General features: G+C 46.8%; 3 protein-coding genes across 6 annotated transcripts; 1 reads left to right on the forward strand and 2 right to left on the reverse strand.

Annotated features, from left to right (window-relative positions):
- Positions 1-3,707: 3,707 nt before the first annotated feature.
- On the forward strand, positions 3,708-6,216 carry LOC119903234 (dystrotelin-like). 2 transcript variants are annotated; one of them, XM_038719445.1, is made up of 5 exons: positions 3,708-3,843; positions 3,920-4,061; positions 4,188-4,295; positions 4,403-4,778; positions 5,660-6,216. In XM_038719445.1, exons 2-5 carry the CDS (start codon positions 3,999-4,001, stop codon positions 5,749-5,751), a joined length of 639 nt encoding a protein of 212 aa, XP_038575373.1. In that variant the 5' UTR covers positions 3,708-3,843; positions 3,920-3,998; the 3' UTR covers positions 5,752-6,216. The 2 variants fall into 2 exon arrangements, with proteins under 2 accessions (XP_038575373.1, XP_038575372.1); XM_038719444.1 differs by having other exon boundaries at positions 3,710-4,061.
- LOC119903233 (DBF4-type zinc finger-containing protein 2-like) lies at positions 5,761-24,196 on the reverse strand. Of its 3 annotated transcripts, none has more exons than XR_005444464.1 (12): positions 23,837-24,196; positions 21,686-21,785; positions 21,549-21,589; positions 21,442-21,472; positions 21,088-21,184; positions 20,835-20,992; positions 17,217-17,865; positions 11,810-11,935; positions 11,370-11,731; positions 7,869-8,028; positions 6,735-7,797; positions 5,761-6,514 (listed from the first exon to the last, which is right to left on the reverse strand). XR_005444464.1 is itself a non-coding variant. In XM_038719442.1 (11 exons), the coding sequence occupies exons 3-11, from the start codon at positions 21,568-21,570 to the stop codon at positions 6,811-6,813; spliced, it is 2,592 nt and encodes an 863-aa protein (XP_038575370.1). In that variant the 5' UTR covers positions 21,571-21,589; positions 21,686-21,785; positions 23,837-24,196; the 3' UTR covers positions 5,761-6,810. The 3 variants fall into 3 exon arrangements, 1 of the variants encoding a protein (XP_038575370.1); XR_005444463.1 differs by having other exon boundaries at positions 6,675-7,797; XM_038719442.1 differs by having other exon boundaries at positions 5,761-7,797.
- A 127-nt stretch (positions 24,197-24,323) lies between these two features.
- On the reverse strand, positions 24,324-26,866 carry eef1b2 (eukaryotic translation elongation factor 1 beta 2; the record flags this gene model as incomplete). Its single annotated transcript, XM_038719446.1, is given in 7 exon segments — positions 24,324-24,445; positions 24,696-24,763; positions 24,968-25,093; positions 25,331-25,397; positions 25,488-25,617; positions 25,702-25,824; positions 26,631-26,866. Coding segments are annotated over 7 exon segments (681 nt in total). The 3' UTR covers positions 24,324-24,358.
- Positions 26,867-27,545: the final 679 nt, after the last annotated feature.

The following is a 27,545-nucleotide window of genomic DNA, read 5'->3' on the forward strand; positions in this document are numbered from 1 at the left end:
GTTTAGCAACTGCTTTCTCCAGAACCTTAGAGAGAAATGGAAGGTTAGATATAGGTCTATAGTTTGCTAAAACATCCGGATCAAGTTTGGGCTTTTTCAGAAGAGGTTTAATTACAGCTACTTTAAAGTACTGTGGTACATAGCCTGTTGATAAAGATAGATTGATCATATCTAGTATAGAGGTGCTGACTAACGGTAAAACATCTTTAAGCAGCCTAGTCGGGATGGGGTCTAAGAGGCAGGTTGATGGTTTAGATGAAGAAATTATTGAAGTTAGTTGGTAAAGATTGAGTGAAGCAAAACAGTCTAAACATGTATCTGGTTCTACAGCTGTTTCTAAGGTTCCTGAGTTTAGAGATAAGTTGGTGCCAGTTGAGGGCAGGTCTTGATGAATTTTGTCTCTAATAGCTAGAATTTTATCATTAAAGAAGCTCATGAAATCGTAACTACTGAGAGCTATGGGAATACTTGGCTCAATAGAGCTGTGACTCTCTGTCAGCCTGGCTACAGTGCTGAAAAGAAACCTGGGGTTGTTCCTATTTTCCTCTATTAATGACGAGTAGTACGCTGCTCTGGCATTACGGAGGGCCTTCCTATAAGTTTTAAGACTATCTTGCCAAATTAAACGAGAATTTTCCACTTTGGTGGAACGCCAATTCCTCTCAAGTTTCTGCGATATTTGCTTTCATTTGCGAGTTTCAGTATTATACCATGGAGCTAACCGTCTTTGTTTTAGTATTTTCTTTTTTAGAGGGGCTACAGAGTCCAGTGTCATTCGCAGCGAGCCTGCAGCACTATTAACAAGATGATCGATTTGGGAGGGACTGAAATTAGCATAGGAGTCCTCCGTTACTTTGTGACTAGATAATGTATTTAGAGCTGATGGAATCGCATCCTTAAATTTAGCTATAGCACTATCAGACAGACATCTTGTATAGAAATTTTTGCTCAATGGCGTGTAGTTCAGCAATACAAACTCAAAAGTTATCAAACAGTGGTCGGATAAAGAGGGATTCTGTGGGAACACCACTAAATGTTCAATTTCAATACCATACACCAGAACAAGGTCGAGGGTGTGGTTAAAACAGTGAGTCGGTTCATGAACACTCTGAGAGAAGCCGATGGAATCTAACAAGAGATAAACGCAGTACTAAAGCTGTCATTCTCAACGTCCACATGAATATTAAAATCCCCTACAATAATAACTTTGTCCATTTTAAGGACTAAAGTTGACAAAAACTCTGCAAATTCAGATAAGAATTCAGAATACGGGCCAGGTGCTCGGTACAGTATAACGAAGAGAATTGGTTGCAGTGATTTCCAACTTGGGTGCGAAAGACTAAGAACAAGACTTTCAAATAGTTATAGTTTAGTTTAGGTTTAGAGCTGATTAGTAGGCTAGAGTCAAGATAGCTGCAACTCCACCTCCTCGGCCTGTGCCTCGAGGAATGTGAGTATTAATATGACTGGGAGGGGTGGATTCATTTAGGCTAACATATTCTCCATCACCCAGCCAGGTTTCAGTAAGACCAAATAAATCAATATCATAATCTGATATTAGTTCATTTACTAGTACACCTTTAGAAGAGAGAGATCTGATGTTTAAGAGTCCACATTTAACTCTCCTATTCGTTTGCACTATTGCTCTTGTGGTTTTAATTTTTATGAGGTTTTTATGCACAGCTCCTCTTCTGTTTACCTTTTTAAATAATTTCGATGGTGGGGGGGCAGACACCGTCACTATAGGATTTTCACTAAGTAACTCCTGAAATGGAGGAGCAGAGAAGTGTGTTAGACTGCGACTCTGCGTAGGGTTTTGGGTGGGTAACTGCTGAAAAAGAAGGGCAGAGAAGTGTGTTAGACTGCGACTCTGCCTCCTGGTCTCAACTCTGGGTTGTCATGGATTTGGTCCACTAATAAACTTGGCCAGATTTCTAGAAATGAGAGCTGCTCCTTCCCAAGTGGGATGGATGCCGTCTCTCCGGATCAGACCAGGTCTTCCCCAGAAAGTCTGCCAATGATCAACAAAGCCCACATCGTTTGCTGGACACCACCTCGACAACCAGCGGCGGAATGACGACATGCGGCTATACATGTCATCACTGGTCAGATTTGGCAGGGGTCCAGAGAAAACTACGGTGTCCGACATTGTTTTTGCATATGTACACACCGACTCAACATTAATCTTAGTGACCTCCGATTGGCGTAACCGGGAGTCATTACCGCCGACGTGAATAACAATCTTACTGTATTTACGTTTATCCTTAGCCAGCAGTTTCAAATATATTATATAATATATATAATATATAATATATTTATATTAGTCTAACGTTATATTTTGTATTAGTTTAACATGTAATATTTTATATTAGTCTAACATGTTATATTTTGTATTAGTCTAACATTTTATATTTTGTATTAGTTTAACATGTAATATTTTGTATTAGTCTAACATGTTATATTTTGTATTAGTCTAACATGTTATATTTTATATTAGTCTAACATGTAATATTTTGTATTAGTCTAACATGTTATATTTTGTATTAGTCTAACATGTAATATTTTGTATTAGTCTAACATGTTATATTTTATATTAGTCTAACATGTAATATTTTGTATTAGTTTAACATGTAATATTTTGTATTAGTCTAACCTGTTATATTTTGTATTAGTTTAACATGTAATATTTTATATTAGTCTAACATGTTATATTTTGTATTAGTTTAACATGTAATATTTTATATTAGTCTAACATGTTATATTTTGTATTAGTCTAACATGTTATATTTTGTATTAGTCTAACATGTTATATTTTGTATTAGTCTAACATGTAATATTTTGTATTAGTTTAACATGTAATATTTTATATTAGTCTAACATTTTATATTTTGTATTAGTCTAACATGTTATATTTTGTATTAGTCTAACATGTAATATTTTGTATTAGTCTAACATGTAATATTTTATATTAGTCTAACATGTTATATTTTGTATTAGTCTAACATGTAATATATTGTTTTAGTCTAACATGTTATATTTTGTATTAGTCTAACATGTAATATTTTGTATTAGTCTAACATGTAATATTTTGTATTAGTCTAACATGTAATATTTTGTATTAGTCTAACATGTAATATTGTTTTAGTCTAACATGTAATATATTGTTTTAGTCTAACATGTTATATTTTGTATTAGTCTAACATGTTATATTTTGTATTAGTCTAACATGTTATATTTTATATTAGTCTAACATGTAATATTTTGTATTAGTCTAACATGTTATATTTTATATTAGTCTAACGTAATATTTTGTATTAGTCTAACGTAATATTTTGTATTGGTCTAACATGTTATATTTTGTATTAGTCTAACATGTTATATTTTGTATTAGTCTAACATGTTATATTTTGTATTAGTCTAACATGTTATATTTTGTATTAGTCTAACATGTTATATTTGTATTAGTCTAACATGTTATATTTTGTATTAGTTTAACATGTTATATTTTGTATTAGTCTAACATGTTATATTTGTATTAGTCTAACATGTAATATTTTATTAGTCTAACATGTAATATTTTGTATTAGTTTAACATGTAATAATTTATATTAGTCTTACATGTAATATTTCATATTAGTCTAATATGTAATATTTTATATTAGTTTAACATGTAATATTTTATATTAGTCTAACATGTTATATTTTACATGTAATATGTTATATTTTATGTTAGTATATTGTGCTTGTTTATAATACAGCATGACATTAACGTGTTGTTGTTATCGACCACTGGAAGGCGGCAGATCTGCTCACAGAAGTCAGAAACCTGCAAAGGGACAAATGGTGAGAAACCAGAACGAACCAATCACAGGCCGGTCTGCAGCGACAGCTCACAGTCTTCTTCTTTGTTGATGTTCAGGCTGCTGGAGGAGCAGCTGCAGGCGTGGCGGCTCGCCGTCCAATCAGAGCAGGGCATCCTGGAGGACAGATGCTCTGAGATGGAGGTCACCATGGACAAGCTGAGAGAGCACAACCTGAGTCTGCAGGGCGTGCTCACACAGGTAAACCCCGTGTATCTGTCCACGGGTGTAGTTAAACTGCTGCATGTTCAGGTTTCAGCTGCAGTCAATTTGAAGCTGCTTGTTTGTGAAATGCACCATAGGAGTTGACTTCTCTCCTTTGACCAGGCTCTGAACAGGATGGAGGCTCAACAACACGCCAACAACACGCCACGAGGCGTCGACTCGGAGACAAACACAGACGAGGAGGAAGAAGAAGTGCTGATGAATGTTCAGGTTTCAGCTTCAGTGAAAATAAAGCTCTGACTGGCTGGCTGTTGGTGAAATGCACCATGGGAGTTGTAGTTGACTTCTCTTCTTTGACCAGTTCTTTTCTAACACAGATGGAGGCTCAACAACACGCCAACAACGCGCCACAAAGCGTAGAGGAAGACAAGGAGGAAGAAGTGCTGCTGAAGACAGAGGATGAGTGGAGTGAGGACAAAGAAAAAACTCCATCTCCCACAATGCATCTGGACACACCTGTGTCATATGACACCCACTGTGAAGAGGAGGACGCTGCAGGTGACAGGTTTCTCCGTCATCCAGTAGGAAAACAGGATGAACCAGAGGAGGCAGAGCCACAGGAAGAGAACACCTGTCTGTCTGAAGAAGAAGAGAAGCATTATGGGACGTGTAGTCCAGAGGAGCTGCTGCAGGAGACTGTTGAGAGACTGAAACTTGTGATGGAGACAGACAGGTGGAGAGAGAGACAGACAGGTGAGTCACTAAGGTGAAACCAAACTATAGGCTCGTATTGATCCAGTTTACATTTACTCATTTGGCAGACGCTTTTATCCAAAGCGACTAACATTTGAGGAACAACATCCAAGCATCAACGAGGCATCAAATACAGCACAAGAACTGACAATACATACTGGCAAGAGCAGCAATAAATACTGCTGAGAGCTAATAGCATGTACTGCATCAATCGGGTAAATACCTAGGGTTAATGAAATAGGTCAATCAATAAAAGATAATTGTAAGGACACAGAAGAAGAGCACAGGAAGTGCATGTTAGAGGTTAGAGCTGCTGCGTTCTGGACCACTTGTAGGGATTTCACCGGTGAGCTGGTAGACCCACTAGGTGGGCAGAGAGGTAACCATGGCCTGGACCAGAAGCTGGGTGGCGTACTGAGTGAGGTAGGGCCTGATTTTCCTGATGTTGTACAGAGCAAAGCGGCACGACCGAGAGACAGCAGCAACATGGTCTGAAAAGGACAGATGGTCATCAATCATGACACCCAAGTTTCTCACCACCCTGGTTGGAGTGATGGTTGCGGAGTCAATTTGTAGTTAGAGAGGTTTAGTTGAAGGTGGCAAGCCTTCATCCATACAGATATGTCCGATAGACAGTCCGTGATCTGCGCCGAGACAGTGGGATCGTCTGGCAGGAAGGATAGGTAGAGTTGCGTATCGTCCGCGTAGCAGTGGTAAGAGAAGCCGTGCGAGCGAATGATCGGCCCCGGTGAGGTGGTGTAAATTGAGAAGAGAAGGGGCCCAAGCACTGAGCCTTGGGGCCCCCCTGTGATCACGTATTAGTAAATCTCAGGTCCGAGGCTGACTCCATAAAATAATCACATTTCCATTTCTGTGTCCAGGTGAGAGGAAGAGGGCGGAGCTTCTGGAGGCTGCGGGCCAGGTGGGAGACTCAATACACCACCTGGTGGACGCTGTGAGAACAAACACATGACCAGGTGACTCAGGTTATAAAAGTTGTTTATTCAACGTATCAATATTTAAAGTTATAAAACGTTGTGACACCAACAACGCGACATATCAACACCAGTACCTGAAGAAACAGCACCTCACCTGTCGGACACAAGCTGCAGGTGTGTTTAGTGTTTAGAAAGACGCCAACATTAGAATAAAATCACATCAGTTCCAACTTTCAGCTTCCATTTGTGTGCACACGTTGTTTAATTAGCATGATTCTTAACTACATTTTCATTTTCATACCAAATTAAAATTTCGAGTTCACGTTTTATTTCAATGAGATGAGATTTCATGTGTAACAAAATGTTTTTCTTTTCATGCTGCAGGACAAACATTTAATGATTTATATTTTCATGATTTCTGACTAAAATAAAAGCTTCAGTCCTGCAATGAGTTTTATTTCCATCATGGATGAAAAACTGAAAATAAAACCCTGTTTGTTTGAAAATCTGTAGTTATTGACCAAATGTTTTTATGCACCAGGAAAGAAGATTGATCAAACTGTATCTGCACACAAACGTCAAATGACTTTCAGAACGATCAGATTTCATTTTAACATTGACATCAGCTGACTTCCACAGGACGTCCAGCAGCCTCGTTTATAAACCTCGTTACTCATCAATTAAACTGATTAGTCTTTATTCAGATCCATCAGGTTAACGAGCTAATGCTGATGTTCAACTTCCTGATTTCTGTACTGACAAGTGTCTCTTCATAAAGTTCATAAATGAGGCTGCTACCTGTCCAGGCGTCTTGCTACCTGTCCAGGAGTCCTGCTACCTGTCCAGGTGTCCTTCTACCTGTCCAGGAGTCCTGCTACCTGTCCAGGTGTCCTTCTACCTGTCCAGGTGTCCTTCTACCTGTCCAGGCGTCTTGCTACCTGTCCAGGAGTCCTTCTACCTGTCCAGGCGTCTTGCTACCTGTCCAGGAGTCCTGCTACCTGTCCAGGAGTCCTGCTACCTGTCCAGGTGTGCTTCTACCTGTCCAGGCGTCCTGCTACCTGTCCAGGTGTCCTTCTACCTGTCCAGGAGTCCTGCTACCTGTCCAGGTGTCCTTCTACCTGTCCAGGCGTCCTGCTACCTGTCCAGGCGTCCTGCAACCTGTCCAGGCGTCCTGCTACCTGTCCAGGAGTCCTGCTACCTTCGCCCCCTCTCGCAGCCCCGCCCCCTCCTGGCTTTCCCCCGGCGGGGTGCAGGAGGGTGAGGCGGGCCTGGAGAGCCAGGGACTTTCCTGCTGAGTCCTGCCCGTCGCAGGCCTTCTCTCCTGGGCTGGGGGGCGTGGCCTGAGCCCTGGTCCTTCTCTTGGGGAATGGAGGTTGTGTCCTATCCCTCCTACCCCCCCTCCCCCGCTCTGACCTGCTCTGAGGGGGCGGGGCTTGAGACATCCTGCCCTGCCCTCTGACTGTTTCCTGTTTGTCAGTCTGTGCTGAGTCCTCACTGAGCGTGCCCAGAAGTAAGCTGTTGACGTGGCTGAAGGCGGTGTCTGATGACCTCTGACCTTTGACCCTGGAGGACCCTGCAGCCACCTCCCCTGGCGGCCTGTCGGTGTTCAGGTCCGGACTCAGACTTCTGAACAGCTGACGGACGCATGGCGGCGGTGGGCCGGAGGGGGCGGAGCCTCTGCGCCACAGGAAGCCCTTTGGGGGGTTCTTCAGGATGCGGTTGCTGCCGGGGTCGTAGAACCTGACAGGAAGCCGTTTGTATTTGACCTTTAACCCCTGCAGGTCCAGCGGACGCCTCTTTTTCCTGCAGCGTTTAGGGGCGGAGCCTGACAGAGGTGTGTAGGTGGAGGTGGGGCTTGAGGGGGAGCAGAGCAGGTACACTACAGAGGTGCGAGGCTGCAGCGGCGTGATAATGTTTGAATATGACGAAGGGAGGCAGCGCCACGTCTGGACATCAGGAGTCCTCTCTGCTGCTTCCTGATTGGCTGACGGTGTGTTGGTTGGCGGGGCCTCAGAAGTTGGTTGACGGACAGCTGGGACGACCAATTGGACTGTCTGAGTGCTGTGACTGACTTTCACCACCTGAGGAGACAAAACCAGTTGACGAAGATGTTTTCCTTCAAACTCCAGATACTGAAAACTGACGTTCTCACCTGACACCTGGACGCCACCCTGAAGGCCCGCCTCTTTCTCTTCCTCCTGATGTACGCTGAGTCATCTTCATCACGGTCCAATAAAGGCAGGACGCCAGGGTCTGTCCCCGCCTCCTTGTTATCACTACGCCCCTTCTTGCTGTGGCTCCTCCTACCATACCTGACAGCGATGACATCAGCAGAAAAACTACAGCTCAGCAAATTGTGATTTTATATGTGAATACATATCACAGTACAGGTGAGTTTACATATCACAGTACAGGTGAGTTTACATATCACAGTACAGGTGAGTTTACATATCACAGTACAGGTGAGTTTACATATCACAGTACAGGTGAATGTATATTTCACAGTACAGGTGAGTTTACATATCACAGTACAGGTGAATGTACATATCATAGTACAGGTGAATGTATATTTCACAGTACAGGTGAGTTTACATATCACAGTACAGGTGAATGTACATATCACAGTACAGGTGAATGTATATTTCACAGTACAGGTGAGTGTACATATCACAGTACAGGTGAGTTTACATATCACAGTACAGGTGAGTTTACATATCACAGTACAGGTGAGTTTACATATCACAGTACAGGTGAGTTTACATATCACAGTACAGGTGAATGTACATTTCACAGTACAGGTGAGTGTACATATCACAGTACAGGTGAGTTTACATATCACAGTACAGGTGAATGTATATTTCACAGCACAGGTGAGTTTACATATCGCAGTACAGGTGAGTTTACATATCGCAGTACAGGTGAGTTTACATATCGCAGTACAGGTGAGTTTACATATCACAGTACAGGTGAGTTTACATATCACAGTACAGGTGAATGTATATTTCACAGTACAGGTGAGTTTACATATCACAGTACAGGTGAATGTATATTTCACAGTACAGGTGAGTTTACATATCACAGTACAGGTGAATGTATATTTCACAGTACAGGTGAGTTTACATATCACAGTACAGGTGAATGTATATTTCACAGTACAGGTGAGTTTACATATCACAGTACAGGTGAATGTATATTTCACAGTACAGGTGAGTTTACATATCACAGTTGTAGTGGACCTAAATTTATTAGTTATGCATTTTAATAAATTTATGAGAATTGATACCCAATTATGAATTATTATTCATAAAATCAGAATTTCCTCGTTAAGGGCACCACCGGAGTTGTTATAATCCTAGAGTCTCCGGACCTCTAGGTAGTTTTGAATAATTATACAATTATTACTAGTGATCAGATAGTTAATAATCGCTCAATTATCTTAAATCAGTCAGTCAGTCTCATATCTAAAGGGTCAATTCTCTTGGCAGGAACTATAAATAGGCAACACACACAGCTCTTGATTATATTACAGTGAATTTATTCTCTAACTAAGGTGATAAAAAGATGGTTGGATACAGGGAACATAAACATTTGCTGAACAATGAGCCTGGAGGTTCGATTGTGGGAAGCATTTGACTCATACGGCATAGAAGAGCTACTGAAAGTAAACTAATGCTGTGATTTAGGAGTTAAAATGGACGTCTGATCACAGAACGTGTGTTAAGTCTTACTGCTTGTCGACAGCCTGCTTTTGGCCTGTTGCACGGGTCCCACTCTAGCTGCCGATCCTGGCTTTTTGCTAGGGATTCCCCGGGGTTCTCCGTGTCTGATTGAAAACGCCTCCTCCGTCTGGCAATTCGGCTGTTTTCAGGTTTCCTTGGTTGTAGCTGGCGAGACCACGTGGCTTGGTCTGACCTCGGTGAAGTTGGCTTGACGAAAAAGGCTTAAAAATGGAACTTGGTCGTTCCTGAATTAGTCCAGTGTAACTTAACGGACTGATAACTTTAACAAACAAAAGAAATAAAGAAAATAAAACAAACTGAAGGCAGATCGATGTCTCGGCACTTCAGGTGTGTAGCTTCAGGCGAACAAAGGCCTGTTTGTTTCACTGGCTGAGTCTGGGCGTGTTGCCTGGTGAGGCACGCCACGCGCGTGCCGAAGCGTCCAGAGGGCAGAGTGGAAGAGCGAGAAGAGGGAAGAGACTGGCGAGCAGGTCGCATGTCGCTCTTTTGTTGCCTGGGCCGTGGTTCCCCAGGGGGCGTCTCAGGTTTCCCAAGGAACTGCCTTTCTAAACTTAATGTCTAAAGGAAAGAAATCTATTTGCACGTATTATAATCAAATATTTTCCACAATCGAACCTCAATGGTTGAACGGTTGTAATGTTCTAAGCATTTGGTAAATTGTCACATTATTGGTCAGGATTTTTATACATTTAACCGCATTTCCGACGAGGGCATGTAATACTTATTTCGTCCACTTGGGGGAGCTCAGGTTACATGAGGAAAGCTTGGATTAAATCAAAGATCGTCTCTCCTTAGGAACCGGGGAATATTGTTGATTCATCCTTAAATTCAAGCTGGCGATTAAGAGTATAGTAAAACATTTCTTTGTCATCATTTCTAAAGGAATTTTGTAAGAAAGTATTATGAACAAGCATTGATTACATTAGATGAAGGAGTGTCTTGCTGAAAATAAAAACACTGCACAAGTAACTTCTTTTCAGCACTAATATCAACAACAGATAGCAACAACAGTTAACATAACTGCTCAAATAGAGGCAAACGTATTCAGGCAACTAAAGATTTAATTAACTTAATTAAATGCTTTGAGTATTTTGGAGACTGCAGTCCTTTGTCATCTAAAGTTCAGTGTCTGGAACATGTCACACTTAGGTGAGACAAGGAGTATCCTTTTGATGTGGTAATAAAACAAAGAATAAGGTCAGTTTCCACGGAAACGTGTGTGGTGGGGTAAGTTTTGATAGGCTGTTCAGGGAGATGCCAATGGCTGGTTCGTGTCCCTTTGTCAGTTTAACAGTCAGGCCCCGCGTTATCAGCTTCGGAATCAAAAGGTGCCAGTTTTATGGTCGGGCTAGCACTTAGAGAAAGCAACTTTGACCCCTCCCCATCTTCTCTGGGGAGGAGAAAGGAATTTAGGGTAGCTCCACATTCATTCAATATAAAATGCACAAATCCACATCGTTGTTCACTACACAGTACAGGTGAATGTATATTTCACAGTAGAGGTGAGTTTACATATCACAGTACAGGTGAATGTATATTTCACAGTACAGGTGAATGTATATTTCACAGTAGAGGTGAGTTTACATATCACAGTACAGGTGAATGTATATTTCACAGTACAGGTGAATGTATATTTCACAGTAGAGGTGAGTTTACATATCACAGTACAGGTGAATGTATATTTCACAGTACAGGTGAATGTATATTTCACAGTACAGGTGAGTTTACATATCACAGTACAGGTGAATGTATATTTCACAGCACAGGTGAGTTTACATATCGCAGTACAGGTGAGCGTACATATCGCAGTACAGGTGAGTGACTGTGTATATCGCAGTACAGGTGAGTGACTGTGTATATCGCAGTACAGGTGAGTGACTATGTATATCGCAGTACAGGTGAGTGTGTATTACCTGGCCAGAGACTCTGTGTCGAAGTAGCAGATAAATCTCTCCTGTCTGAATTGTCGGACCAATTTGTCCACCTTCTCCTCGTCCTCCTGTTCGATCTGGGCCCAAGTCTTCCCCCTGAAGGACTCTGGGATATATGCTGGGGCCGGCAGGACCTCCTCTATCGGCAGAGTCCAGAAGCCCTCGTCCTTCCGGGCCCCGTTACCAGTACGCCGCTCACTGTGGAGGGCAGAGTCGAGCTGGTGCGAGTACACCTGGTCATCCAGGTCCACCTGAACGTCCATCAGGCGGCTGAGGTCCTGCTCCTCCATCTGGCTCACCTGGACAGGTGTGTTACTGAGTGTTGGTCCTCGCTGTAAAACCACCTGGAGAGAAAAGTTTCTATCTTTAGAACAAATAGAAACCAATGTAATCCCCCATACCTGTGCCTCACTAACTCTTACCTGGACAGGTGAGTCCCAGTCGTCACTCTGTGTTTCCATGGAGACTGGAAGGCTGAAGTGGAAGCGCTCTGTCTCCCGCTGGTGGCAGGAAGTGGAACTGACGCCATAACAACACATCTGGATCACCTGATGTTCAACACAGAAATAAAGCACGTTAAGTTGTGTAAAGGTTTGTGAAGTGACGTCTTGAAACCAATTAACCTAACTTTAACAAATGAGAGGATTCCCCGAAGAGATGACTGTAACGAACGAGAGGATTCCCCCGAAGAGATGACTGTAACGAACGAGAGGATTCCCCGAAGAGATGACTGAAACAAACGGCAGGATACCCCGAAGAGATGACTGTAACGAACGAGAGGATTCCCCGAAGAGATGACTGTAACGAACGAGAGGATTCCCCGAAGAGATGACTGTAACGAACGAGAGGATTCCCCCGAAGAGATGACTGTAACGAACGAGAGGATTCCCCGAAGAGATGACTGAAACAAACGGCAGGATACCCCGAAGAGATGACTGTAACGAACGAGAGGATTCCCCGAAGAGATGACTGTAACGAACGAGAGGAATCCCCGAAGAGATGACTGTAACGAACGAGAGGATTCCCCGAAGAGATGACTGTAACGAACGAGAGGAATCCCCGAAGAGATGACTGTAACGAACGAGAGGAATCCCCGAAGAGATGACTGTAACGAACGAGAGGATACCCCGAAGAGATGACTGTAAGGAACGAGAGGATACCCCGAAGAGATGACTGTAACGAACGAGAGGATTCCCCGAAGAGATGACTTTAAGGAACCCCGAAGAGATGACTGTAAGGAACGAGAGGATACCCTGAAGAGATGACTGTAACGAACGAGAGGATACCCTGAAGAGATGACTGTAACGAACGAGAGGATACCCCGAAGAGATGACTGAAACAAACAGCAGGATACCCCGAAGAGATGACTGTAACAAACGGCAGGATACCCCGAAGAGATGACTGTAACGAACGAGAGGATACCCCGAAGAGATGACTGTAAGGAACGAGAGGATACCCCGAAGAGATGACTGAAACAAACAGCAGGATACCCCGAAGAGATGACTGTAACAAACAGCAGGATACCCCGAAGAGATGACTGTAACAAACGGCAGGATACCCCGAAGAGGTGACTGTAACGAACGAGAGGATTCCCCGAAGAGATGACTTTAAGGAACGAGAGGATTCCCCGAAGAGATGACTGTAACGAACGAGAGGATTCCCCGAAGAGATGACTTTAAGGAACGAGAGGATTCCCCGAAGAGATGACTGTAACGAACGAGAGGATTCCCCGAAGAGATGACTTTAAGGAACGAGAGGATACCCCGAAGAGATGACTTTAAGGAACCCCGAAGAGATGACTGTAAGGAACGAGAGGATACCCTGAAGAGATGACTTTAAGGAACGAGAGGATACCCCGAAGAGATGACTTTAAGGAACCCCGAAGAGATGACTGTAACGAACGAGAGGATACCCCGAAGAGATGACTGTAACGAACGAGAGGATTCCCCGAAGAGATGACTGTAAGGAACGAGAGGATACCCCGAAGAGATGACTTTAAGGAACGAGAGGATACCCCGAAGAGATGACTTTAAGGAACCCCGAAGAGATGACTGTAAGGAACGAGAGGATTCCCCGAAGAGATGACTTTAAGGAACCCCGAAGAGGTGACTGAAACGAACGGGAGGATTCCCCGAAGAGGTGACTTTAAGGAAGGAGAGGATACCCCGAAGAGATGACTTTAAGGAACCCCGAAGAGATGACTGTAAGGAACGAGAGGATACCCCGAAGAGGTGACTGAAAAGGACGGGAGGATTCCCCGAAGAGGTGACTTTAAGGAAGGAGAGGATACCCCGAAGAGATGACTTTAAGGAACCCCGAAGAGATGACTGTAAGGAACGAGAGGATACCCCGAAGAGATGACTTTAAGGAACCCCGAAGAGATGACAGTAAGGAACGAGAGGATACCCCGAAGAGATGACTGAAACAAATGGGAGGATACCCCGAAGAGGTGACTGAAACGAACGGGAGGATTCCCCGAAGAGGTGACTGAAACGAACGGGAGGATTCCCCGAAGAGGTGACTTTAAGGAACAAGAGGATTCCCCGAAGAGGTGACTTTAAGGAACGAGAGGATTCCCCAAAGAGATGACTGTAAGGAACGAGAGGATACCCCTGTAAGGAACGAGAGGATACCCCGAAGAGATGACTTTAAGGAACGAGAGGATACCCCGAAGAGATGACTGTAAGGAAGGAGAGGATACCCCAAAGAGGTGACTGAAACGAACAAGAGGATACCCAGAAGAGATGACTTTAAGGAACCCCGAAGAGATGACTGTAAGGAACGAGAGGATACCCCGAAGAGATGACTTTAAGGAACGAGAGGATACCCCGAAGAGATGACTGTAAGGAACGAGAGGATACCCCTGTAACGAATGAGAGGATTCCCCGAAGAGATGACTTTAAGGAACGAGAGGATTCCCCGAAGAGGTGACTGTAAGGAACCCCGAAGAGATGACTTTAAAGAACCCCGAAGAGATGCCTGTAAGGAACGAGAGGATACCCCGAAGAGATGACTGTAAGGAACCCCGAAGAGATGACTTTAAGGAACCCCAAAGAGATGACTTTAAGGAACCCCGAAGAGATGACTGTAAGGAACGAGAGGATACCCCGAAGAGATGACTTTAAGGAACGAGAGGATACCCCGAAGAGATGACTGTAAGGAACGAGAGGATACCCCTGTAAGGAACGAGAGGATACCCCGAAGAGATGACTTTAAGGAACGAGAGGATACCCCGAAGAGATGACTGTAAGGAACGAGAGGATACCCCTGTAACGAACGAGAGGATTCCCCGAAGAGGTGACTGTAACGAACGAGAGGATTCCCCGAAGAGATGACTTTAAGGAACGAGAGGATTCCCCGAAGAGGTGACTGTAAGGAACCCCGAAGAGATGACTTTAAAGAACCCCGAAGAGATGCCTGTAAGGAACGAGAGGATACCCCGAAGAGATGACTTTAAGGAACGAGATGATACCCCGAAGAGGTGACTGAAACGAACGGGAGGATACCCCGAAGAGATGACTGTAAGGAATGAGAGGATACCCCGAAGAGGTGACTTTAAGGAACGAGAGGATTCCCCGAAGAGGTGACTGTAACGAACGAGAGGATTCCCCGAAGAGATGACTTTAAGGAACGAGAGGATTCCCCGAAGAGGTGACTGTAAGGAACCCCGAAGAGATGACTTTAAAGAACCCCGAAGAGATGACTGTAAGGAACGAGAGGATACCCCGAAGAGATGACTGTAAGGAACCCCGAAGAGATGACTTTAAAGAACCCCGAAGAGATGACTGTAAGGAACGAGAGGATACCCCGAAGAGATGACTGTAAGGAACCCCGAAGAGATAACTTTAAGGATCCCCAAAGAGATGACTTTAAGGAACCCCGAAGAGATGACTGTAAGGAACGAGATGATACCCCGAAGAGGTGACTGAAACGAACGGGAGGATACCCCGAAGAGATGACTGTAAGGAACGAGAGGATACCCCGAAGAGGTGACTTTAAGGAACGAGAGGATCCCCGAAGAGGTGACTGAAACGAACGGGAGGATTCCCCGAAGAGATGACTGTAACGAACGAGAGGATTTCCCGAAGAGATGACTTTAAGGAACCCCGAGGAGGTGACTGTAAGGAACGAGAGGATACCCCGAAGAGATGACTGTAAGGAACGAGAGGACACCCCGAAGAGATGACTGTAACGAACGAGAGGATACCCCGAAGAGATGACTGTAAGGAAGGAGAGGACACCCCGAAGAGATGACTGTAAGGAAGGAGAGGACACCCCGAAGAGATGACTTTAAGGAACCCCGAAGAGGTGACTGTAACGAACGAGAGGATACCCCGAAGAGATGACTGTAAGGAACGAGAGGACACCCCGAAGAGATGACTGTAAGGAAGGAGAGGACACCCCGAAGAGATGACTTTAAGGAACCCCGAAGAGGTGACTGTAACGAACGAGAGGATACCCCGAAGAGATGACTGTAAGGAACGAGAGGACACCCCGAAGAGATGACTGTAAGGAAGGAGAGGACACCCCGAAGAGATGACTTTAAGGAACCCCGAAGAGGTGACTGTAACGAACGAGAGGATACCCCGAAGAGATGACTGTAAGGAACGAGAGGATACCCTGAAGAGATGACTGTAAGGAACGAGAGGATACCCTGAAGAGATGACTGTAAGGAACGAGAGGATACCCTGAAGAGATGACTGTAAGGAACGAGAGGATACCCTGAAGAGATGACTGTAAGGAACGAGAGGATACCCCGAAGAGATGACTGTAAGGAAGGAGAGGACACCCCGAAGAGATGACTTTAAGGAACCCCGAAGAGGTGACTGTAACGAACGAGAGGATACCCCGAAGAGATGACTGTAAGGAACGAGAGGATACCCTGAAGAGATGACTGTAAGGAACGAGAGGATACCCTGAAGAGATGACTGTAAGGAACGAGAGGATACCCTGAAGAGATGACTGTAAGGAACGAGAGGATACCCTGAAGAGATGACTGTAAGGAACGAGAGGATACCCACGAAGAGATGACTTTAAGGAACGAGAGGATACCCCAATGAGATGACTGTAAGGAACGAGAGGATACCCACGAAGAGATGACTTTAAGGAACGAGAGGATACCCCGAAGAGATGACTGTAAGGAACGAGAGGATACCCACGAAGAGATGACTTTAAGGAACGAGAGGATACCCCGAAGAGATGACTGTAAGGAACGAGAGGATACCCCGAAGAGATGACTGTAAGGAACGAGAGGATACCCACGAAGAGATGACTTTAAGGAACGAGAGGATACCCCGAAGAGATGACTTTAAGGAACGAGAGGATACCCCGAAGAGATGACTGTAAGGAACGAGAGGATACCCCGAAGAGATGACTGTAAGGAACGAGAGGATACCCACGAAGAGATGACTTTAAGGAACGAGAGGATACCCCGAAGAGATGACTGTAAGGAACGAGAGGATACCCCGAAGAGATGACTTTAAGGAACGAGAGGATACCCCGAAGAGATGACTTTAAGGAACGAGAGGATACCCCGAAGAGATGACTTTAAGGAACGAGAGGATACCCCGAAGAGATGACTTTAAGGAACGAGAGGATACCCACGAAGAGATGACTGTAAGGAACGAGAGGATACCCCGAAGAGATGACTGTAACGAACGAGAGGATTCCCCGAAGAGATGACTGTAACGAACGAGAGGATTCCCCGAAGAGATGACTGTAACGAACGAGAGGATACCCCGAAGAGATGACTGTAACGAACGAGAGGATACCCTGAAGAGATGACTTATTTAAGATGATAAAAAACATAATTGACTGTAAAAGACAAACCTCCTCGATAGTCTGGTCCAGGGGGTCACTGTGGTCTGAGGAGAAGGCCTCCTCTTTATGAGCCTCTCTCCTCTCCTTCTGCCAGCTCAGCCAAGGCCTTAGCTCTGATGGGGGGCATTTTCCAGGGTGTGGACCCGGACTCAGGGAGGGGCTCAGCTCTAACGGGGGACAAGTTCTGTGGCCAAGACCAGGAGTAAGGGAGGGCCTGAGCTCTGATGGTTGACAGGTTCCGGGGTCAAGACCAGGAGTCAGGGAGGGCCTCAGCTCTGAGGAGGGTTGGGGACCAGGACCTGAATCCCTGTGGGGCGGTGAGGGGGACAAGGACTCGCTGGTTTTCCTCCTGTTCGTCTTCCTGTGGGCCTTCCTGTGGACAGGAGGCGGGGTCTGTGCGTGTGATGAATGTGTGTGCCCTGGAGGGGCGGCCCCTCCTTCCTCCCGCTCTCTGATTGGTGTAGACACCCTCTCCTGACCCGCCCCCTCTATGACTCTCTTTGACTGACTGGCCGGCTGACAGGAGGCGTCGTCAGACCTAGGCAATTGTTCTCGGGTGCCGAGTGACCGGCTGTCGTCGTCAGAGAAACGGAGTTCATCAAGTTCCTCCCTCGGCAACGGAGGGGCGGCGACTGAGGGGAGGTCAGCGTGAGACGGCCTGACGGGGACACAAACATGTCAACGTATCAAACATGAGTACTGCAGCAGGAGAGGTGAGTTTGTTTATATCACCACAAGTCAGAGGTCAAAGGGAGTGTAACCTACTCAGAGTTATCAAGAAAACTCAGGGTTGACAAACTCTGACTGCTACACAAGATGTTGGCTATTGTTTGGAAGGAAGAGGAGAGCTGTGTGCTGCAGCTCACTGTTTCTGAGGGAGTGTCGGAGTAGGCTTGGCGAGCGTTATGACGCACATTTAGCTTTCATCCCTGTCATCCCTGTCACCCCGTCATAGGGATGAAAGGTAAGCGGCTGGACTCCAAACAAGCTGTTTTCAGTTCAGAGCAGAGTTTTCTGTTGGAGGTGGGAACTCCCTTTGGGCTGGACTTTTTCACTTTGCAAACCTGTTACATGCACAAAAAAGGTATATAATTCAATAAAGGAGAGGGGAAAAGACAAAAAGCAGACCTCTTTAACTGCATGTTAGGTCCACTATTATAAAACCAGCCAGGAGCCCGAAGAGAGCGGTAATAATCTGAGAAAAAATTCAGACTTTCAGTTACCTGGGGTCGTTGTAGCGGTGCGACTGTGTTTGTTTTAGCTATCTGGGGACGTTGTAGCGGGGCGGGTATGTTTGTTTCAGCTATCTGGGGACATTATAGCGGGGAGGGTATGTTTGTTTCAGTTACCCGGGGTCGTCGTAGCGGTGCGAGTATGTTTGTTTCAGTTACCTTGGGTCGTCGTAACAGTGCGGGTATGTTTGTTTCAGTTACCTTGGGTCGTCGTAACAGTGCGGGTATGTTTCAGTTACCGGGGTCGTCGTAGCGGTGCGGGTATGTTTCAGTTACCGGGGTCGTTGTAGCGGTGCGGGTATGTTTGTTTCAGTTACCCAGGGTCGTCGTAGCGGTGCGGGTATGTTTGTTTCAGTTACCTTGGTCGTTGTAGCGGTGCGGGTATGTTTCAGTTACCCGGGGTCGTTGTAGCGGTGCGACTGTGTTTGTTTTAGCTATCTGGGGACGTTGTAGCGGGGCGGGTATGTTTGTTTCAGCTATCTGGGGACATTATAGCGGGGAGGGTATGTTTGTTTCAGTTACCCGGGGTCGTCGTAGCGGTGCGAGTATGTTTGTTTCAGTTACCTTGGGTCGTCGTAACAGTGCGGGTATGTTTGTTTCAGTTACCTTGGGTCGTCGTAACAGTGCGGGTATGTTTCAGTTACCGGGGTCGTTGTAGCGGTGCGGGTATGTTTGTTTCAGTTACCCAGGGTCGTCGTAGCGGTGCGGGTATGTTTGTTTCAGTTACCTTGGTCGTTGTAGCGGTGCGGGTATGTTTCAGTTACCCGGGGTCGTTGTAGCGGTGCGGGTATGTTTGTTTCAGTTACCCGGGGTCGTCGTAGCGGTGCGGGTATGTTTGTTTCAGTTACCTTGGTCGTCGTAGCGGTGCTGGTATGTTTGTCTCAGTTACCCGGGGTCGTTGTAGCGGTGCGGGTATGTTTGTTTCAGTTACCCGGGGTCATTGTAGCGGTGCAGGTATGTTTGTTTCAGTTACCCGGGGTCGTCGTAGCGGTGCGGGTATGTTTGTTTCAGTTACCTGGGATTGTCGTAGCGGTGCGGGTCTGTTTCAGCTACCTGGGGTCGTCGTAGCGGTGCGGGTATGTTTCAGTTACCGGGGTCGTCGTAGCGGTGCGGGTATGTTTGTTTCAGTTACCTTGGTCGTCGTTGCGGTGCGGGTATGTTTCAGTTACCCGGGGTCGTCGTAGCGGTGCGGGTATGTTTTGTTTCAGTTACCCGGGGTCGTCGTAGCGGTGCGGGTCTGTTTGTTTCAGTTACCTTGGGTCGTCGTAGCGGTGCGAGTATGTTTCAGTTACCCAGGGTCGTCGTAGCGGTGCGGGTATGTTTGTTTCAGTTACCTTGGTCGTCGTAGCGGTGCGGGTATGTTTCAGTTACCCGGGGTCGTCGTAGCGGTGCGGGTATGTTTGTTTCAGTTACCCGGGGTCGTCGTAGCGGTGCGGGTCTGTTTGTTTCAGTTACCTTGGTCGTCGTAGTGGTGCGGGTATGTTTCAGTTACCCGGGGTCGTCGTAGCGGTGTGGGTATGTTTCAGTTACCTGGGGTCGTTGTAGCGGTGCGGGTATGTTTGTTTCAGTTACCTGGGGTCGTCGTAGCGGTGCGGGTCTGTTTGTTTGTAGCGGTGCGGGTATGTTTGTTTCAGTTACCTTGGTCGTCGTAGCGGTGCGGGTATGTTTCAGTTACCCGGGGTCGTCGTAGCGGTGCGGGTATGTTTGTTTCAGTTACCCGGGGTCGTCGTAGCGGTGCGGGTCTGTTTGTTTCAGTTACCTTGGTCGTCGTAGTGGTGCGGGTATGTTTCAGTTACCCGGGGTCGTCGTAGCGGTGTGGGTATGTTTCAGTTACCTGGGGTCGTTGTAGCGGTGCGGGTATGTTTGTTTCAGTTACCTGGGGTCGTCGTAGCGGTGCGGGTCTGTTTGTTTGTAGCGGGGCGGGTATGTTTGTTTCAGTTAACCAGGGTCGTCGTAGCGGTGCGGGTATGTTTGTTTCAGTTACCTGGGGTCATCATAGCGGTGCGGGTATGTTTGTTTCAGTTACCCAGGGTCGTCGTAGCGGTGCGGGTCTGTTTGTTTCAGTTACCTGGGGTCGTCATAGCGGTGCGGGTATGTTTCAGTTACCTTGGTCGTCGTAGCGGTGCTGGTATGTTTGTCTCAGTTACCCGGGGTCGTTGTAGCGGTGCGGGTATGTTTGTTTCAGTTACCCGGGGTCATTGTAGCGGTGCAGGTATGTTTGTTTCAGTTACCCGGGGTCGTCGTAGCGGTGCGGGTATGTTTGTTTCAGTTACCCAGGGTCGTCGTAGCGGTGCGGGTCTGTTTGTTTCAGTTACCTGGGGTCGTCATAGCGGTGCGGGTATGTTTCAGTTACCTGGGGTCGCCGTAGCAGCGCGGGTTTGTTTGTTTCAGTTACCTGGGGTCGTTGTAGCGGTGCGGGTGGTGGTGTAGGACGTCCTGCAGGAAGCGCTCCAGCAGGGTTAGTTTGGTTCTGCTACTGCTGGTGGAGGAGACAGTGCTGGAGCCTCGGGAGGACGCCCGGACAGAATCCAGGTGTCGGAGGCTGGACAGGTGCTGAGAGAACAGACAGGAAAACGGTGTGCGGCCTGCTCTATTCTGATTGGACAGCTCAGGTCACATGACTGCAGCTTGAGGTGTAAAGTCTGTACCTGTTCCAGGTTGCTGTAAAGGACTCTGCAGTATCCACAATAACCCTGTCTGCTGGGCTGACACCTGGAAGGACCCGGCTGAGACTCCGCCCACATCCTGTCAGACACAGAGAGGGAGAAAAAACCCTCTATCTAAAAGCAGGATTCAGTATAAACGTGTAAAATATGATCATAGAAAGGAGTAAAAACCTGAGTAACATGATCCTGACTACAGAAACACCTGAACATCACGCAGAACATTTATAGAAACTGACTATGTTTTCAAAAATGCAAATACATTTCTAGAAAACATACCTGAAGAGTCTAATAACCAAACACATGTCAACAGAGAGAATAACCAACAGGTAGACTCACCTGCGGGTAGACTCCGCCTTCCACTGGTCATCTGACACACACACAAACACAGTTAAATCAGGGAAGTAAATCTAAAATCTAAAACCACAGTGTGTTTGTGTTTTTACCTTCATCAGAGGAGTCAGACATCCTGCTGCTGGCTGGAGATCTGAAACACGTCAACATAAAATATTATCATTATTCTGAATGACCACCAACAACCTCACCTGTTCATTTAACATTAATTACGCTAATGGTCGGTCACCTGGAGGCAGTGCAGTCAGTGAGTTATCTGTCCAATCAGAGCGCGCCATGCTGTAACCAACGGTAACCAGGTGAGAGTTTCAGGTGGAGAGTCCATGAGCCTGAAGACAGAAACAGGTGACGCTAACAGCAAACATTGACGATGATATGATTAATAAACGGGAGCTGGTCGTATTTAATCAATAAAAAGTTTTTAATTAGCGAGAAAGAAATGGAAGTTAAACACAAACTGTTTCTCTGTGACGGTTTATTAAACTAAATATTAAAATATAAACCCTATTATAATAATAATAATATAATAATAGGTACGCGACTGTCTCCGCTATCCACGGCTGCCATCTTGGTCACGACAGACGTTTCCTCAGGCGACCTTCCAGGTTTGATTAATGACACCTCCTCGTTTCACGTCTTTAACGCTGAAATACTGTGAGCGCGGCGTCACAAAACCGTCCCGTTTGTGCTGAAAGTGAGTAAAACCCTGTGGGGTAGCTTCAGGGTAGGGGTAGTACAAGTGAAGGAAGTTTCAATTTGGACGACCACGGTGGGAGTTTGATCAACAACGGACCCAGAAGGTGAGACTGCTGGAGCCGTGCAGTCACACAGGTGTTTCGATGGAAAACAGTCTTTACTGAACCATTAAATCATTTCAAAGGAGCTCTTCCTGTCTGTATTTGTTTCAGCATTTAACCACGCTGGACATTTTGCTCACGCACCTAATAAAGGAGCTGTGGTTCAGAAGTTCAGACCTCTTCATCGCATGCCGATCAGAATCAGTTCAGTCAGCTCAGAGTATGTTGAGCCAGATGGAAACGCGTGCGTGGGGATGAAAAAAAGCCTCATCAATGGAGCTCCGATAATACGATTCACCATGGCAACGGGTAAATAAAGGCAGAGCCTCCATTTTAATCGGGTGGAGCTAGAAATATGAACGCTGCCAACGCACAACATGATTGGCTCTAAAACGCAGGAGCGGAGGATCGATGCGTTAAAAATACTACATTTTATACAGCGTTGCTCATTCATCATTTACCAGACTGGAGTTTCCTTAATGAATGATGAAGTGGTGAATTCTCCTGCAGTTTATTCATTTTAAACAGCTACAGGTCTGTTTATTCAGCTGGAACCTGACAGGACTAAATGCCGGTGGCAATAACTGAAGATGAAAATATTAATCAAACAGATCAGACACAGTTTAGGCTCCTCATGGACCTGTGGTTGAAAAGTGACAGTCAGGCTCAGCAGGTCTATTAATGATTTTGAGTAAAATGTGTCCAGGTTCAAACTAATAATATCTAACTAATAAAATCTGGCTCATTTTGTATTTTATGAAATGCTGTCAAAACACATTCAGACTGTCAGCAGATAATGAAAAACTCCATGTATTAGTTTCAGCTGCACCAGAGTCATCCTCACTCAGAGGAGTAATCAATCTGTGCGACTACAACATGAGAGGTCACTGTTCTCTGATCAGTTTAAACAGCACGCTAAGTGTTTTGCCTTCATGTACACAGAGTTATAAAGGAGGACAGAGCAGCTTATAGATTTAATTCTGTGCTGAGGATAAATCCACGATGTCCAAAGATAACTCTCTGTCCGCACATCGATGACAGAAAGCGTCATGTTGGGGTTAGAAAAACAGCCTCTTTAACCGTGATTCGGACCGTCTGCAGGAGGAAATGTCAGACAGTTCAGGCTCCGCGTTCGTTAAACCTCCTCCCAGCAGGTCAGCTTCACAGCATCAGGGGTTACTGACCCGCAGTTTCTCTCATCTGGGCTCAACTTTCTCAGTTTTCACTAAACCCGCTTTCTGAAATGTAAATGACGTCAGAGCCGCTCTCTGCCTGGACCAATCACAGCGCGGCGGCAGCTGCGCTCTGATTGGCTGACTGTGTGAAGCTAACTAGCTGCGGCGCTAACGGCTCCGGTTTAATCCCGGTTCGGTTAAACCGGGTCAAACTCCCGGGTCGGCCCGAACACGCGGTAACCATGGTAACGCCGCGGACGGTGACGTGTCTCCGCCGTTACAGCTGCTGTTAGCAGCCGGCTAGCCGTTAGCATGCTGTTAGCTGAGCGGGCGTCCTGCAGCGACGCTGATTGGCTGGCTCTAGTGAAGCACGCCGAGGTGCAATAAGGGACGATTGTGTTTGTTTACCTGCAGATGCTTGTTGTTGTTGTTTACTTTCACAGAGATTAAAATGTTCTTCCGCCGCGCGCTGCTCTGCCGCGCTGTTTAGGTTCCGGTCTGACTCTTCTTCTGCGGCGGGATTTCCGGCAGGGCGGGAATCTGGCGCTCGGAGGCGGGGCAGCGCCGCCGCCAGCAGGCCGGAGAGGGAACTGCACCCGCACGGACTCCAGGGTGCGGGACCCAGAGACGGATCCGGGTTTATGATCTGAGCGGTGTTTGTGTGCGTGCTGTCGGGTCTGTTCATCAGCACAGTGATACACAATACGTGTATTTACACACACAGTATTCATGGTGTATTTATACACAGTTCACATATTTATACACAGTTCACGTAGGCACACGGTTAAATCTCAGGTTCAGTTTTTTAGGCCCAGCTGTTAGAACTTCCTGTCGTCGCTCAACATTTAAACAGAGACGCGGCGTGTTGGACGCCTGAAAGAACCACAGCAGCGTGTTGTGTTCAAGTGCTTTTTATTAACGTTTCAGGTTTCAGATCTTGTTGAAAGCAGCGACGTCCATCGACTGGACGAAGTCCTCGAAAGCCGTGATGTGTTCCTCCAGGATGTCTGTGCCCACCTGTGGACAGGTAACCACAAGGCAGGTGAGAGACAGGGACAGGCAAAGGCGGGGCCCCGCAGGTAAACAGGCAAAGGCGGGGCCCCGCAGGTAAACAGGCAAAGGCAAAGGCGGGGCCCCGCAGGTAAACAGGCAAAGGCGGGGCCCCGCAGGTAAACAGGCAAAGGCGGGGCCCCGCAGGTAAACAGGCAAAGGCGGGGCCCCGCAGGTAAACAGGCAAAGGCGGGGCCCCGCAGGTAGACATGCTCACCTTGTCGTCCTCCACCACGCAGCCGATCTGCAGCTTCTTGATGCCGTAACCCACGGGAACCAGTTTGGCTGCAGAGAGATCAGATCATCGTTAATAATCAGTACGTCTGAAACTGATCGCAGGTCAGTTTGTTTCTGCAGCTTCAGATCATGAAGTTTCATCTGATGTTCAGCCGAAAGATGGTGAGTGAGATCATCATCAGCCTGCAGACAGAGACCCGTCAGTACTGTAGTACTGTGTAGTACTGTGTAGTGTTACTGCAGTATTCTTACACTGTCCCCAGACCAGCCCGTCCATCTGGATACTGCGGACGCACTCCTCCAGCTTCGCCATGTCCGTCTCGTCGTCCCACGGCTTCACGTCCAACAGGATCGAGGATTTGGCGATGAGGGCGGGTTCTGAGGAGGGAGGGGAGGAGTCAGTTACCATGGAAACAGCTCTGCGCCATAGAGCCCTCTGATTGGAGGACTCTCTCAGGTAAACAAGGCGTCCATCAGGCAGTCAGCCGAAAGATGGTGATTGGTTGATCATCATGAAGAGTCGACATGAAAAAAAATAAATCCCGACCCCACACTGACAGACCGACCATGTGACCCCGTTAGCGACCCTGTGACTGGTAGTCGTCGGTAACCTACTCTTTGACTTCTTGGCGGCGTACTCTGCCAGACGTGCCTCTTTCAGCCTGGCGGCCTCTGCGTCTTCCTGCCAGACAAATCCCAGGGACAATGTAAACACACTGAAACTGAATGAATCAACATCTTTGACGCCACTGTGACATCACCACGGCCTCACCTCCTCGTCGGAGCCGAACAGGTCGATGTCATCGTCGTCCTCCTCCTTGGAAGCGGGGGCGGAGCCGGCGGTGGCGTCGGCCACACTCGCGGGGCCGTACTGACCCAGGGGCTTCTTCACACCTGGAAGACTGACAACAGGAGGAGGCGGGGCTTACTTCACTGGCGTCCCACACCCGCGCACCCCTACACCCTGATGATGTCAGCGTCCTCACCTGTTCTTCTGGTTCTGGTACGACTTGATGTGGTTGAACCAGCGGAGGGCGTGGCACAGGTCAGCCGAGGGGGGCGACGAGATCGCCTCAAAGACCGCCACGTCGGCCTGAGAGGGGACGTACCTGAGGACGCAGACACCTCATTAGCATATGTTCAACACGCCTGCGAGTCTGAAGAAAGGGCAAGATAATAAAAGTTAACAGTTCAGTTCTGAGAGTCCGACATTAAACCTCCGGCGGTCCTGAACCCGTTACGGTCCCTGATAGGCTTGTTTGTTCGCCGTGGTAACGCGACCTCCCCAGTCAGAACCCACTTGAGGACAGGGACTACGTGCTTCCTACATATACCAACACAGCGAGGGGTTCCTGACCTGTTCCTGTCTGCGGTGGGGCCCCCTAGACCCCTGACTCCCACCTGTGGCCCCCCTAGACCCCGGACCCCACAGCTACCTGGAAAACCCCCCTGGGCCGGGAAGCTCCTGCTCAGGCCACGTGTCGGCGGCACGCGACCGATTGCTGCTTATTAACGACTCAGCGGTTTCATTCAGCTCCTATAACCTCACGTGACACACCGGGGACGTGCACGCGCAGCAGTAAAATAAGAGTTGAGCACGTTAGCACCACGCGGCTCCGAGCTAGCTCACGGTAGCATGGAGCTACTGCTCCACGTCAGACTCTCCGGAGGCTGAAGTCCTGAAACTGACCTAGAGTCCGGTCTAACCCTCGTGCCGCCGCTCGGCCCTCTGTCAGGGTGAACCGCGGACATTTTACGGCGTCACGTGGGTTTATTTTCACGTTTAAACTTTCTGCTAACAGCTAACAGTTAGCCCCGGTTAGCTCAGACAGAGCCAAGATGGCGGCCTGCAGCGGCCCGTCTCTGAGCAGCTCCTACCGAGTCTCTACCGAGTCTCTACCGTGTTTCTACTGACCCCTCTATGTAGCTGCGCTCCGACAGGAAGTCGTTGAGCACCGCGAGGCCGGAGGCCGATCTCAGGTCACCGAAGCCCATGATGATGATGAAGAAGAAGAAGAGCCGGAGGAGCGAGAAGAAGGAGGAAGGAGGCGGGAGGAGGCGGCTTTATAACCGGAGACAGACCCCTCCTCACCGGACACCGCTCCTCCTCCTGCCCGCCGACCTGGAGGAGGAGCAGGAGGAGGAGGAAGGCTCAGAGATTAACTACAGCAAATATCACAGGAAATTACAAATAATTAAAGTAAAAGGATTAATTTATAAATTAAACTGAAAATTAAATTAAACTTTACTGTCGTAAAGCAGGAATGTTTATTTTATAGTTGTTGTTGTTGTTGTTGTTGTAGTAGAGGTGAGTAAAACCTCTGGTCTCCATTGTTTTTTTAACAACCTTTATTTAATGATTAAAATCAGGTAATCAAATAAAAACAATATGAAAAATCTCTAATCCCCCAGAATCAGTATCATAATCTTTGTTTCAGAAACACATCAGAAGGATCTATTGAGAATTATTTGAGAGCATTGCAGCCTAAGTTGTTATCATTAATTACTAGAGCGAAGGTGTCATCGTTTAAACAGAGGACAGTTAGGATCACAGTGTTCAGGTCCTGCTGCCCGGAGGCAGTAACACGCTGAGTGAGACAGCAGCATCAACAGCAGCAGAGGAAAATGTAGAAGCAGAATCAGTGAACGTGTGTTACAAAACATACATCAATACAGTAAGAATGTCCTGTCTAAAGCACACAGCACAGGAGACACCAGCTTCTTCCACAAAGTCAGGTTATGGTTAAAATAGCGTGATCAACATGCCCCGGACACAGAGAGGGGGGCAGTGCAGAAAGGAAACAGACATCAGTCATCAGCGATTATCCTT

The sequence above is a fragment of the Micropterus salmoides genome, unplaced genomic scaffold, assembly GCF_014851395.1.
Source record: "Micropterus salmoides isolate LMB-PRFRI ecotype aquatic unplaced genomic scaffold, ASM1485139v1 Ms_hic_scaffold_1406, whole genome shotgun sequence".
Taxonomy (NCBI): domain Eukaryota; kingdom Metazoa; phylum Chordata; class Actinopteri; order Centrarchiformes; family Centrarchidae; genus Micropterus; species Micropterus salmoides.